The sequence below is a fragment of the Oryx dammah genome, unplaced genomic scaffold, assembly GCF_014754425.2.
Source record: "Oryx dammah isolate SB20612 unplaced genomic scaffold, SCBI_Odam_1.1 HiC_scaffold_17, whole genome shotgun sequence".
NCBI classification, from domain to species: Eukaryota; Metazoa; Chordata; class Mammalia; order Artiodactyla; family Bovidae; genus Oryx; species Oryx dammah.
Window position 1 is genome coordinate 7,594,220 of NW_024070201.1, and position 15,266 is coordinate 7,609,485.

A 15,266-nucleotide genomic window follows, 5' to 3' on the forward strand; every position below is an offset into this window, starting at 1 on the left:
AGAAGACTCTTGACAGTCCCTTAGACAGCAAGGAGATCAAACCAGCCAATCTTAAAGGAAACCAACCATGAATACTCGTTGGAAGGACTGACGATGAAGCTGAAGCTGTAGTATTTTGGTTATCTGTTGGGAACAGCTGACTCACTGAAGAAGTCCCTGATGCTGGCAAAGACTGAGGGCAGAAGGAGAAGAGGGCACAAGAGGATGAGATGGCTGGATGGCATCACTGATGTAACAAACATGAACTTGGGCAGACTTCGAGAGATGGTGAGGGATAGGGAGGCCTGGTGTGCTGCACATCATGGGGTCGAGTCGGACACACTGGGCTACTGAACAACGTTTATAGAAGCTTGCTTGATTAAATGCATAAGTGGGAGAATTCTAGCAGATTTATGAAAATATAAAGAAGTAAAAATGACTTACTTTTAAAATTAGTACATTTATAAATAAGAGTTGTATGATGATTAAAAATGTTTAAAGAAAAATTATAGCTTAAGACAAAATAAAATTCAATAAATAAAAATAAAATTCAAAACAGATTTAAGATTTATAATTTCAAGTACTACCTATCAATAAAGCAAAGGTAATTTAAATATCCCTTTCATGATCAAAATCTTCCCCTTGGCAATAAAAGCCTCGTGGAACTAAGTAAGAATGAAACCAAGCAGGACCCTCTGGGGCCCCTGGGCAGGAAGCTCTTCTGTGTCTTCTGTTCCTGCTTTGTAGGGAACAAACTCTAGCCTCCACGGCCTCCCCTGAGTTCCCAAGGGCAGATTCAAGCAGCTGCTAATCAGGGAAGGGAGAAGATGCAGAGACTAGGAAGGAACAGTCAGGAAACAATAGTGCAGCCTTGGGCAAGTATCCTGGTTCTTCCTCAGGAGACACAGAACAATATCTTTACAGTTCTTCACAGAACTAAAACCTAACCAAGGGACGATGTCAGCATTTTTCAGACCAGAGAAGACCACCTGAGACTAGATGAAAAGAACCAGAGTAGCTCATTACGAGATTATCTTTAAAGAAGGGCAGGCCCTGCACACACTTTGAACTTCTGAGAAACCCTACCCTTGAGCTATTGCTAAAAAACTCCTCACCAAGTCCTCCTGGGTTGGGACACACAGTTTTTTAGTGTGTTTTTTTTTTGGCGGGGGAGGGGGGGACACAGTTTTCAAGGTCAGGAGCTCTCTGTGCCCCGCTTTGCCTGGCAAAGCAATAAAGCTATTCTTTTCTATTTCATCCAAAAACACTGTCACCAAGATTCCATTCAGCACTGGGGCAAAGAGGCCAAGTTTTCAGAATCAAGAAGAACAAATAACGTGCTGAGCACACATCTCAGGGGAAGTTTGCATGGAGAACTATGGAGGAGAAATGCGATCTGTCACAAGAACTGAGGGAACTGGTGGAAAACTAATATGTCATATCAAAAGAGTCAGAATGTGATAAATCATGCAAACACATGGACCCTTGGACTGCCATTTTTCTGAAAGACATATCAATTTATAATTACACCTGGTGGCAAAGAGATGCTTCAAGTGCCTGAGACTGCAGGAAAGCTGCTTTCCAAAACAATAAGTCTTTACTACAGAAGAAGTACAATCTCCCTCCATCACAGCATATGTGACAACTTTCTCATTCAAGTTACCTAATTATGATTAAAAAAAAATAACTAGTTCCGAGGTGCATTAAGCATCACATATATTCTGACTGACTTGATCCCATCCTATTCAAAAGCTCTATTCAGTATCATACAGATGTTCATTTGTTTTTCAGGGAGGATTGTCCTTGAGAAGGTTCATTTGAATTTGAAAGGACTATCTTTATACTGGATTTGAACAATGAAACCAGTATTAGAAAACACATTTCAGACTCTAGACAAATGCAAATTACACAACAGATTACTTTTTAGGTAATTGTTCAGAATGAACATTCAGTATTTATAAACCTCTTAATGGCTGGTTAATGTTTTTGTGATTAGATAAAAGTGGGCAATGAAAGATACACTAATCACTCTGATTGGCAATAAAGAAAGAAACACAAGAATAAAAACTGGGAATACTTTTAAAATCTTTAACATTAAAGGTATTTTAAATTATGTATTTTCTTTTGATAATTTTTGAAATTAATCACTAGGAAGCACTTCATTCAGATAAAATGACAGGCTTTGCATATACTCAATATTTATGACTTTCAAATGAGTGCTTTCCGAGTTTTTAATCTATACTCCATTCTAACATATTTTAATAGCAATATAAAAGTCAGGGTTATTAGGCTGTTTTAAAAATAAATTTAGACATTATGAGAGAAAGTCAATTAAGTCTAATAAAATTTGAAAGTGCTTTAAAGGATATACATACAACCTTAGAAACATATAAAACTTGATTTTAAATGTCAAATAATTTGACTATTATAAATTACATATGAAAATACTCTAAACCAACCAAGGATTAAAGGTGGCAGATGATTAAAAAGGATTCACAGTATGATGGAAAATACATAAAATGTGTTCATTCAGAATGGTTTGATACTAAGGATTCAGTAATGAAACAAGGTGTTTTGACCATGTCCTTAAACCTCACAATCTTGTACATAATTTCCTAAAATTAGCAGTGTTCATGTATTCAATCTTGTAAACTGGAGCAGAAAAAATAAAAGAAGCCTTCTATTGCCATTTAAAGAAAATAAAACTAAATATTAATTGCCTCAAATCTCTTTCTGGGATAAAGTAGGGTATATACTTCTAAGTAATAAATACTAAATAAATAATTAAATAGGTTACTATAAAGTCCAGTAGTTAGTGGCTTTAACGTGAGAAACTTCTTTGAATGAAAATTTCAAATTTGCTGAATATCATCAGCTCAAAGGTGTATTACTGTGATTTTCCAAAGTTAACTTCTAATATTACACAATACCTCTGTGATAAAAGTAACTACATGATAGAGGTTGAATCTAGATGCTGACTTGGGAAGATGCTGATTCTACCTCCTCTCACAGGCACATAAAATCTACAACTATACAATAGATCAATTTCCTCTGAAAAAGACCCAAAAAACTGGCTAAAATGTTCCTCAACAAAGGATTAAAGGATAACGTCAACATGGGTAGGAGGGTCAGAGGTGCAGTCTCACCCAAAATCTCCCCTCTGGCACAGCAACCCAGAGGCACAAGAGACCTCACACATGTGGAACTTCTCCCAGAGGAGCTGGGCGTTTGTGCCCCATATCAGGTACCCTAAACCTTACAACCTGCACTGGAGAGATGAGCTCCCAATACCTTTGGCTTTGAAAACCAAAGGGTGGATGTTCAGAAGATGCAAAAGGCTGAAGGGACTGAAAATCTGCCTCATGCCGAGCAACTCACACCAGGACTCAGCACAAACCCAACAGTGTGGCAAGCTCCTAGACCATATATGAAGGAGATCGATTAGCTAAGATTGAAGGCTCTCCCTGGAGTGCAGAGGTCTGTGAGAACCTCCTGAGACACAGGAGCTGATATTTCTGGGCTCTCCTATCACACTGCTAGAGCCATAGGACTTGCCTTGCCTCCACGCTCTCCCCGGTCCCACTGAAGCCAGGGGGCTTATCCACATGTCCCTGTGGTCCTGCTGCAGCCTGTGATCCTCACCCTGCCCCCCATGTTCCTGGGGCCTCACTGTGGCCAGTGGGCTACCGTGCACTCCTGTAGCACTGGTGCAGTCAGCAATCCCACGCTAGGCTCTCCTGGGGCCTACTGAGCTGTCAGGAATGTTCACTCCATACAGGAGACACTCCTTGACCACCTGGCTATGATACAAGGATGACTGGATTTCCGGGCCTAATGGGTCAGAAACAGTTGAAGAGACAGTTCAGGGTAGTGAACCATCACCACAATATAGACAGTAGACTGAAACACACCCCTGGACTTCCTGTGAAGAAAGCCCAATTAGCTGTCCCAGAGCTCAAGTGAGCGGAAGGCTTCCAGTTTACCACGTATCTAGAAGCTGCAGAGGAGCTCCCAGAACAGAGAACACAGACTCGGGGAGCCATCTTCACACCGTTCCTTGGCCTTGTGACAACTCACCTGTACCTGCCAGAGAGAAGCTCATACGTCCATCTGGAGCTCTGATTTTGGCAACTGTCACCAAGGGGACACCTCAGAACCACCTGAAGCTAGCAGGGGTTATAACAGTGGTCACATAAAATTGTGTATACACACACACACACGCACATTTTTTAAAAGCTGATTGGATTCATGTCAATGTATGGCAAAACCAATACAGAATTGTAAAGTAAAATAAAAAATAAATAAAGAAAAAAAAAGGAAAAAAAAAAAAAAAGCTGATTCCCAAAGGTCTACATTCCAAACAGCCTAAAGCTAAGTGGTGAATTAGATCGCTCTCTGTGGAACACTGATAGTGACCTATCAAGAATAAAATTAAACTACTTAGGTAATTACAAATGCTCCAGAGACAACAAAGAGCTAGGGCAGGGCTGAAAAAGAAGGTTCATCTCCTACAAGTCACTCCAACAAGACTAGAAGTCACTGCTTTGCCTAATTCGTAGAAATAAACACTGAGAGACAAGCAAAATGAGAAAACAGAGGAATGTGCCGCAAACAAAAGAAAAGACAAAAATCCCTCACTGAAATGAAGGTAATTTACCTGATAGTTTAATGAACATAAACACGCTCACTGATCTCTTGGAAGAAAAGATGAATACAATGAGAACTTCCACAAAAAGATAGAAAATATAAGTAAAAACCAAAAATAAATCATGGACCTCAAGAATACTCTAACTGTAAAGAAAAATATACTAGAGGGTTTCAGTAGAAGACTAAATGAAGCAGCAGAAAGGATCAGCAACCTGGAAGACAGGAAAGTGGAATTCATCATAACAGATCGGAAGAAATAAAAGTATTTAAGAGACCTATGGTACAATATCAAGAAGAATAACATTCTCATTGTAGGGGTCCCAGAAAAAGAAGAGAGAGAGAAAGTGGCAGAATATTTGGTTCAAGAAACAATGGCTAAAAACATCCCTAACTAGGGGTAAGAACAGACACTGAGGTTGAGGAAGCATGGAGCATTCCAAATAAGATGAACCCAAAGAGATCTACACGAAGGCACATTATAACTAAAATGTCATACATTAAGACAAGGAGAGAATCATAAAAGCAAAAAGAAAAGATAACTTGTTATATACAAGGGAAACATTATAAGATTATCAGCTGATCTCTTAGCGAAAAATTTACAAGCCACAGGGAATGGCATAATATATTTAAAGTACTGAAAAGAAAAACCATTCAACCCAAAATACACCACCAAAAATAGGCAAGGTTATTACTCAGAATGGAAGGAGAAATAAATAGTTTTCTACAGAAGTAAAGGCTAAACATCATCAACACTAAATCTGCCTTACAAGAAATGTTAAAGGAACTTCAAGATGACAAAGAAAGCCATTAAATAGTAACAAGAAAACATAAGAAAGTCAAAATCTCATGAGTAGAGGAAAACATATAGTATAGTTAGTGAATTAACTATTTAAAAACCTAGAATAAAGGTTAAAAGACAAAAGCAAGTAAAATTAACAATAACTACAATAATTAAGGGAAACAAAAACAGTATATAACATCAAAAATATAAAATGAGGGTGGGAGAACTAAAAATGTTTTTAATGTTTAGAATGTGTCAAAACTTAACTTCCTCTCAGCTTAAAATAGATTATTATACACACATACATACACATGTTTTTTATTTATGAATTCCATGGAAACCAAAAACCTATTGTACATACACTAAAGATAATATAAACACATAATGCGAAAAAAAGTCATCAAATCACAGGAAAGAGAACCAGAGAAGAAAGGAACAGAGATCAACTATAAAAACAACTAGGAAACAAGTCACAAAATGACAGGAAGCATTAACACATACTTGTTAACAACACTTTAAATTTAAACGGACAAAACTTTCTGATCAAAAGCCAGAGTGGCTAAACATATTTTGAAAAAGACACAATCATATAGTGCCTACAAGAGACTCAATTTAGATCTGAGGACACAAACAGACTGAAAGTAAAGAGATGAAAAAAGATATTTCTTTCAAACAGAAGCAAAAGGAAAGCTGGTGTAGCTATATTTACATTACACAAAATAGAAGTTAGAGCACAGATTGTAATAAGAGACAAAGAAGGGCATTACCTAAGGATAAAGGAGTCAATCCAAGAAGAGGTCATAATATTTTTGAATACATATTAACTAATACAAGACCACCTTAATATAGGAAGCAGATATTAACTGACCTAAGGGGAAAAAAATAACAGGAATACAATAATAGCATGGAATGCTAACACCCTGATTTCATGAATGGACAGATCATTCAGACAGAAAATTATTAAGAAAACATCGGCCTTAACATATTCGATCAGCTATACTTATAGATAATGTATAGCACATTCTATCCAAAAGCAGCAGAATTGCTCTAAAGTACACATGGAACATTCTCCAGCATATATTATATTTTAAGCAACAAGACAAATTTCAATAAATTTAAGCAGACTGAAATCATGTCAAACATTTTTTACAACCACAACGGTATGAAACGAGAACTAAGAGAAAAATGAAAAAAATCACAAATATATGGAGATTAGGTAACGCACTACTGAGCAACCAATGTCAATGAAGAAATCCGAGGGAAAATCAAAAATAATTTTAACAATGAAAACATAAATACAACATTTCAAAATCTATGAGACAAGGCAAAAGCAATTTTTAAAAAACTATTACTTTTGGCTGCCCTGGGTCTTCATTGCGGCGAGTGGTCATCTTCAGTTGTGGCTCACATGTTCTAGACTACAGGGGCTCAGTAGACACGGTGAGTGGGCTTAGCTGCCCTGCAGTATATGGGATCTTCATACCCCAACCAGGGATCAAATTTGGATCCCTGCATTAGAAAGTGGATTCTTAACTACTGGACCACCAACTAAGTCCTGGAAAAGGCTTTTAAGAAGGAAGTCAGGCCTACCTAAAGAAAAAAATACAAATCTCAAGCAATCTAACTAGAAAAAGAAAAACAAAGTCCAAAGGTAAGAGGAGGAAGAAAATCATAAAGATTAATGTGGAAATGAATAAAACAGAGGCTAAAACAATAATAATAAGAAAGATGAAAATCAAGAGCTAGTTCATTGAAAAGATAAATAAATATGACCAACTTTTAGTTAGACTAACCAATAAAAGAGAGAAGGCTCAAACAAAGCGAGAAATGAAAAGAGGAGAAATTGCAGTCATAGTAAAGTAAAGAAATACAAAGAATCATGGGGGACTTTTAAGAACAATCTTATGACAACAAATTGGATCAGTTCAGTTCAGTTGCTCAGGCGTGTCTGACTCTTTGCGACCCCACAGACTGCAGCACGCCAGGCCTCTCTGTCCATCACCAACTCTAGGAGCTTGCTCAAACTCATGCCCATCGAGTCAGTGATGCCAGCCAACTATCTTATCCTCTGTCATCCCCTTGTCCTCCTGCCCCCAACCCCTCCCAGCATAGGGGTCTTTTTCAATGAGTCAGCTCTTCACATCAGGTGGCCAAAGTACTGGAGTTTCAGCTTTGGCATCAGTCCTTCCAAAGAATATTCAGGACTGATTTCCTTTAGGATGGACTGGTTGGATCTCCTTGGTGTCCAAGGGACTCTCAAGAGTCTTCTCCAACACCACAGTTCAAAAGCATCAATTCTAAGGCGCTCAGATTTCTTTATGGTCCAACTCTCACATCCATACATGACTACTGGAAAAACCATAGCTTTGACTAGATGGACCTTTGTCGGCAACATAATGTCTCTGCTTTTTAATTAGCTGTCTAGGTTAGTCATAGGTTTTCTTCCAAGGAGCAAGCATCTTTTAATTTCACGGGTGCAGTCACCACCTGCAGTGATTTTGGAGCCCCCAAAATTAAAGTCTTTCAGTGTTTCCACTGTTTACCGATCTATTTGCCATTAAGTGATGGGACCAGATGCCATGATCTCAGTTTTCTAAATGCTTAAGGCATTTTAAGTTTAAGTTTAAGGCAAATTTTTCACTTTCCTCTTTCACTTGCATCAAGAGGCTCTTTAGTTCCTCTTCGCTTGCTGCCATAATGGCGGTATCATCTGCATATCTGAGATTATTGATATTTCTCCCGCAATCATGACTCTAGCTTGTGATTCATCCAGGCTGGCATTTCACATGATGTACTCTGCATAGAAGTTAAATAAGCAGGGTGACAATGTAAAGCCTTGACGTACTCCTTTCCCAATTTGGAACCAGTCTGTTGTTCCATGTCCATTTCTAACTGTTGCTTCCTGACCTGCATACAGATTTCTCAGGAGGCAGGTAAGGTGGTCTGGTATTCCCATTTATTTAAGAATTTTCCAGTTTGTTGTGATCCACACAGTCAAAGGCTCCAGCATAGTCGATAAAACAGAAGTAGATGTTTTTCTGGAATTCTCTCACTTTTTCAATGATCCAGCGGATGTTGGCAATTTGATCTTTGATTCCTCTGCCCTTTTAAAATCCAGCTTGAACATCTGGAAGTTCACAGTTCATGTACTGTTGAAGCCTGGCTGGGAGGATTTTGAGCATTACTTTGCTGGTGTGTGAGATAAATGCAGCTGTGTGGTAGTTTGAACATTCTTTGGCATTCCCTTTCTTTGGGATTGGAATGAAAACTGACCTTTTCCAGTCCTGTGGCCACTGCTGAATTTTCCAAATTTGCTGGCATATTGAGTGCAGTACTTTCACAGCACTACTGTTTAGGATTTGAAACAGCTCAACTGGAATTCCATCACCTCCACTAGCTTTGTTCATAGTGATACTTCCTAAGGCCCACTTGGCTTCACATCCAGGATGTCTGGCTCTAGTTGAGTGATCAAACCATCACGGTTATGTGAGTCACGAAAATCTTTTTTGTATAGCTCTTCTGTGTATTCTTGTCACTTCCTCTTAATATCTTCTGCTTCTGTGAGGTCCATACTCTTTCTGTCCTTTATTGAGCCTGTCTTTGAGTGAAATGTTCCCTTGGTATCTCTAATTCATTTGAAGAGATCTCTAGTCTTTCCCATTCTACTGTTTTCCTCTATTTCTATGCACTGAAGAAATCTTTCTTATCTCTCCTTGCTATTATTTGGGACTCTGCATTCGGATGGGTATATCTTTCCTTTTCTCCTTTGTCTTTAGCTTCTCTTCTTTTCTCAGCTATTTCTAAGGCCTCCTCAGACAACCATTTTGCCTTTTTGCATTTCTTTTCCTTGGGGATGGTCTTGATCACTGCCTCTGTACAATGTCATGAACCTCCATCCATAGTTCTTCAAGCACTCTGTCTATCAGATCTAATCCCTTGAATCTCCTTGTCACTTCCACTGTATAATGTAAGGTATTTGTTTTAGGTCATGCTTGGATGGTCTAGTGGTTTTCCCTACTTTTTTCATTTGAATCAGAATCTTCAATAAGGAGTTCAAGATCTGAGCCACAGTAGGCTCCTGCTCTTGTTTTTGCTGACTGTATAGAGCTTCTCCATCTTTGGCTGCAAAGAATATAATCAACCTTATTTCAGTATTGACCATCTGGTGATGTCCATTTGTAGAGTATTCTCTTCTGTTATTGGAAGAGGGTGTTTTCTATGACCAGTGTGTTCTCTTTGCAAAACTCTGCTAGCCTTTGCCCTGCTTCATTCTGTACTCCAAGGCCAAATTTGCCTGTTACTCCAGCTATCTCTTGTCTTCCTATTTTTGAATTCCGGTCCCCTATATTGAAAAATCCATCTTTTCTGGGTGTTAGTTCTAGAAGTTCTTGTAGGTCTTCACAGAACAGTTCAACTTTAGCTTCTTCAGCATTACTGGTTGGGGAACAGGAACTGTATAACTTAGATCAAATGGATAAATTCCTAGAAACATATAACCTTCTAAGACTGAAATATAAAGAAATAAAATATCTGAATAGACAGATTATTAGTAAAGAGATTACAAAAAAAAGAAAAGAATCCCGACAGCAACAGACTGTTTCACCTGTAAATTTTATCAAACATTCAAAGACTGAATATCTATCCTCACACTAATCCAAAAAGTGAAGAAGACAGAACATGTCCAAACTCATTTTATAAAGCCAGCATTATCCTGATAACAAAAACAGACAAGGATAGATAAAAAATGAAAATTACAGGCCAACATCTCCAATGAAAATATATAAAAGTCTTCTACAAAATATTAGCAAACTGAATTCGTGTATGCTGCAGTTGGTTGCTTCACGACTGTGTGCTAGTTATGCCCAACTCTTTGTGACCCTATGGACTGTAGCCCACAAGGCTCCTCTGTCCATAGGACTCTCCAGGTAAAAATACTGGAGTGCATTGCCATGCCCTCCTCCAGGGGATCTTCCTGGCCCAGGTTTTGAACCCTCGTCTCTAGTGTCTTGTGCATTGGCAGGCAGGTTCTTTAACACTAGTGCCACCTGGGAAGCCAAACTGAATTCAATCATATAAGAAATTAAAATAAAAAGGAAAATAAAAGAAAAAGAAAAAAAAAAAGAAAAGGATGATCATGATCATTAAGTGAGACTTGTTCCAAGGATGCAAAGTTTATTCAATCAATAAACATGATACTCATACTTATAAAATGAATCATAAAAAATGTATGACTGTCTCCAAAGATGCAGAGAAAGCATTTCACAAAATTCAGCATCTAATTATGATAAACACTCTCAACAAAGTGGGCAGAGAGGGTACATATTTTGACATAATAGAGGTTATATATGACAAGCCCACAGATAATACCATACTCATTGGTGAAAGATGAAAGGTATTCCTTTAACATTAGGAACTATATAGAAGAATGCTCACTCTAACTACTTTTATTCAACATAGTATTGGAAGTACCAGCCACAGCAGTTAGGGGAAAAAAGAAATAACAGGAATCCCTACTGGAAAGGAAGATGAAAAAATATCAGTATTTGCACATGACATGATACTATATATATATATAAACAAAGTATAGAGTCCACCAAAACAAAAACAAAAACAAAAACCCACCTCTTCAGTTCAGTTCAGTTCAGCCACTCAGTCGTGTCCGACTCTTTGCGACCCCATGAATCGCAGCACGCCAGGCCTCCCTGTCCATCACCAACTCCCAGAGTTCACTCAGACTCAAGTCCATTGAGTCAGTGATGCCATCCAGCCATCTCATCCTCTGTCATCCCCTTTTCCTCCTGCCCCCAATCCCTCCCAGCATCAGAGTCTTTTCCAATGAGTCAACTCTTCTCATGAGGTGGCCAAAGTACTGGAGTTTCAGCTTCAGCATCATTCCTTCCAAAGAAACCCCAGGACTGATCTCCTTCAGAATGGACTGGTTAGATCTCCTTGCAGTAGAAGGGAGTCTCAAGAGTCTTCTCCAACACCACAGTTCAAAAGCATCAATTCTTCAGCGCTCAGCCTTCTTCACAGTCCAGCTCTCACATCCATACATGACTACTGGGGAAACCATAGCCTTGACTAGACAGACCTTAGTAATGTCTCTGCTTTTGAATATGCTATCTAGGTTGCTCATAACTTTTCTTCCAAGGAGTAAGCGTCTTTTAATTTCATGGCTGAAATCACCATCTGCAGTGATTTTGAAGCCCCCAAAAAGTAGTCTGACACTGTTTCCACTGTTTCCCCATCTATTTCCCATGAAGTGATGGGACCAGATGCCATGATCTTCGTTTTCTGAATGTTGAGCTTTAAGCCAACTTTTTTGCTCTCCTCTTTCACTTTCATCAAGAGGCTTTTTAGTTCCTCTTCACTTTCTGCCATAAGAGTGGCGTCATCTGCATATCTGAGGTTTTTGATATTTCTCCCGGCAAACTTGATTCTAGCTTATGTTTCTTCCAGCCCAGCGTTTCTCATGATGTACTCTGCATATAAGTGAAATAAGCATGGTGACAATATACAGCCTCGACGTACTCCTTTTCCTATTTGGAACCAGTCTGTTGTTCCATGTCCAGTTCTAACTGTTGCTTCTTGACCTGCATATAGGTTTCTCAAGAGGCAGGTCAGGTGGTCTGGTATTCCCATCTCTCTCAGAATTTTCCACAGTTTATTGTGATCCACACAGTCAAAGGCTTTGGCATAGTCAATAAAGCAGAAATAGATGTTTTTTTCTGGAATTCTCTTGCTTTTTCCATGATCCAGGGGATGTTGGCAATTTGATTTCTGGTTCCTCTGCCTTTTCTAAAACCAGCTTGAACATCTGGAAGTTCATGATTCACATATTGCTGAAGCTTGGCTGGGAGAATTTTGAGCATTACTTTACTAGCATGTGAGATGAGTGCAATTGTATGGTAGTATGAGCATTCTTTGGCATTGCCTTTCTTTGGGATTGGAATGAAAACTGACCTTTCCCAGTTCTGTGGCCACTGATGAGTTTTCCAAATTTGCTGGCATGTTGAGTGCAGCACTTTCACAGCATCATGTTTCAGGATTTGAAATAGCTCAACTTGAATTCCATCACCTCCACTAGCTTTGTTCATAGTGATGCTTTCTAAGGCCCAATTGGCTTAACATTCCAGGATGTCTGGCTCTAGGTCAGTCATCACACCATCGTGATTATCTGGGTCATGAAGATCTTTTTTGTACAGTTCTTCTGTGTATTCTTGCCACCTCTTCTTAATATCTTCTGCTTCTGTTAGGTCCATACCATTTCTTTCCTTTATTGAGCCCATCTTTGCATGAAATGTTCCCTTGGTATCTCTAATTTTCTTGAAGAGATCTCTAGTCTTTACCATTCTGTTGTTTTCCTCTATTTCTTTGCATTGCTCACTGAAGAAGGCTTTCTTATCTCTTCTTGCTATTCTTTGGAACTCTGCATTCAGATGCTTTTATCTTTCCTTTTCTCCTTTGCTTTCTGCTTCTCTTCTTTTCACAGCTATTTGTAAGGCCTCCTCAGACAGCAATTTTGCTTTTTTGCATTTCTTTTCCATGGGGATGGTCTTGATCCCTGTCTCCTGTACAATGTCATGAACCTCTGTCCATAGTTCATCAGGTACTCTATCTATCAGATCTAGTCCCTTAAATCTATTTCTCACTCCCACTGTATAATCATAAGGGATTTGATTTAGGTCATATCTGAATGGTCTAGTGGTTTTCCTTACTTTCTTCAATTTCAGTCTGAATTTGGCAATAAGGAGTTCAACTCTTAGAACTAACAAATGATTTCAGTAAAGTTTCATCATACAAAATCAACATATAGAAATCTCCTGTATTCCTATAACTAATTACAAAATATCAGAAAAAGAAATTAAGAAAACAATCACATTTACAACTGCATAAAAAAGAAACACCTTGGAATAATTCAATAACTTTATGGAACCATTAAAGAATCTGATAAGGCAGATTTCAGACAAAAGAATCATCAGAAAAACAAACCCCTAAATGAATGAATAAATAAATAAAGTGGGAGGTATCAAACTCCTTGATTTCAAAATAAATACAAAGTTACAGTAGTCAAAAAAGTATGGTAAGGACATAAATACAGAGACATAAATCAATAGGAGAGAGTAAAGGGTCTAGAAATAAACCCATATGTTCATGGATAAATAATTTATGACAAAGGAGTCAAGAATATAAAACAGAAAAGGCAGCCGCTTCAATAAATGGTGCTTGGAAAACTGGACAGACACTTGCAAAGACATGAATATAGTACCACACACCAAAAATCAAATTTAAATGGATTACAACTTAAACATAAGACCTGAATCCATAAAAATTCTAGAAGAAAATGTAGGCAATAAGCTCCTTAGTATCAGTGTTGAGAGGGAATTTTTTGGATCTGACCTCAAAAGCAAAGGCAACAAAAGCAAAAATAAACAAGTAGGCCTATATGAAACTGAATAGCTTCTGTACAGTAAAGGAAATAATCAACAAAATGCACTGGGTGACCTACTGAATGAGGGGAAAATATTTGCAAATCATATATATGATAAGGGGTAAATGTCAAAAAATATATAAAGAATTCAAACTTAATAGTAAAAAATTATTTACTTAAAAATGGGCAGAGGATTTATATATTTTATTCAAAACACACACAGATGGTCAGTAGGCACATGAAAAGACATTTAACACCACTAATCATCAGAGAAATGCAATCAAAATGAGGTATCACTCATACCTGCTAGAATGGCTATTATCCAAAGGATAAAAAAAGAGAAGGTTTACAGAGAATGTGGAGAGAAGGGAAACTTTGTACACTATTGGTGGGAATGTATACTGGAGCAGCAACTATGGAAAATAGTAAAAAGGTACCTCAAGGTTTAAGAACAAACTACCATAAGATCCAGCTATACCACTTCTGGGTATTTATCCAAAGAAAATGAAAAATAAGAATTTGAAAAGATATATCCATCTCTATACTCATTGTGGCATTATTTACAATAGCTAAGATAGGGACACAATCTAAATTAACAGTGATGGGAGAATTGGATAAAGAAGATAAGGTATATACACAAAATGGACTATTGTTTGGCTATAAAAAAGAAAAATTTTTGTTTGCCATTTGCAATAATATGGAGGGAACTCAAAGGCATCTTGTTAAGTGAAATGAGTTAGAGAAGGACAAATACCATACGATTTCACTTATATGTGGAATATAAACAATAAAACAAAGAAAAAAGAAACCAAACTCAGATTCATGGTTATCAGAGGGAAGGGCATTGGAGGGTGGGTGAAGTAGATGAAAGGGGACAACTTTATGGTGACAGATGGTACTAGACTTATTGTAGTAATGACTTTACAGTTTATACAGAAATTAATTATTTTGTTGTACAGCTGAAACTAATTTGTTATTTTTGTTCTTGTGGTTTAGTGGCTCAGTCGTGTCTGCCTCTTTGCGACCCTATGGACTGTATCCCGCCAGGCTATCCATGGGTTCCCCCAGGCAAGAATACTGGAGTGGACTGCCATTTACTTCAACTAAAAATTAAAAAAAAAACCTACATGATAACATTTCAAATAATTATGAAAACAACTTACTTTCTTCTTTCTTGCTAATAATCGCAGGCAGGGTATAAATCTAAAAAAACAAAAGAAGTCAGCCAGTCATCTTCAGTTAATGAGCCACAACAGAGAATGACCAGGGTGATACTGGCTCAGTGATATACAAAGGGAGTGTCTTGATTTCAAGGCCCTAGCACTACTGTCTGCACAATGCCCTCCTCCCGTCTGGCCTCCCACTCCTTTTGCTCCCTTGCTGTCCTGCCCTGGGCAAAGGTTTACCGCTTTCCCTCGGATCTAAGCA

At 38.0% G+C, this 15,266-nt stretch overlaps 1 protein-coding gene across 1 annotated transcript in view; it reads right to left on the reverse strand.

Moving 5' to 3' along the window:
• ARHGAP42 (Rho GTPase activating protein 42) overlaps nucleotides 1–15,266 on the reverse strand; it is a 334,877-nt gene that overhangs the window by 45,474 nt on the left and 274,137 nt on the right. The window contains exon 12 of the mRNA XM_040257874.1: nucleotides 15,002–15,041. Within this exon, the coding sequence (XP_040113808.1) occupies nucleotides 15,002–15,041 (40 nt within the window). The remainder of the gene's footprint in view (nucleotides 1–15,001; nucleotides 15,042–15,266) is intronic.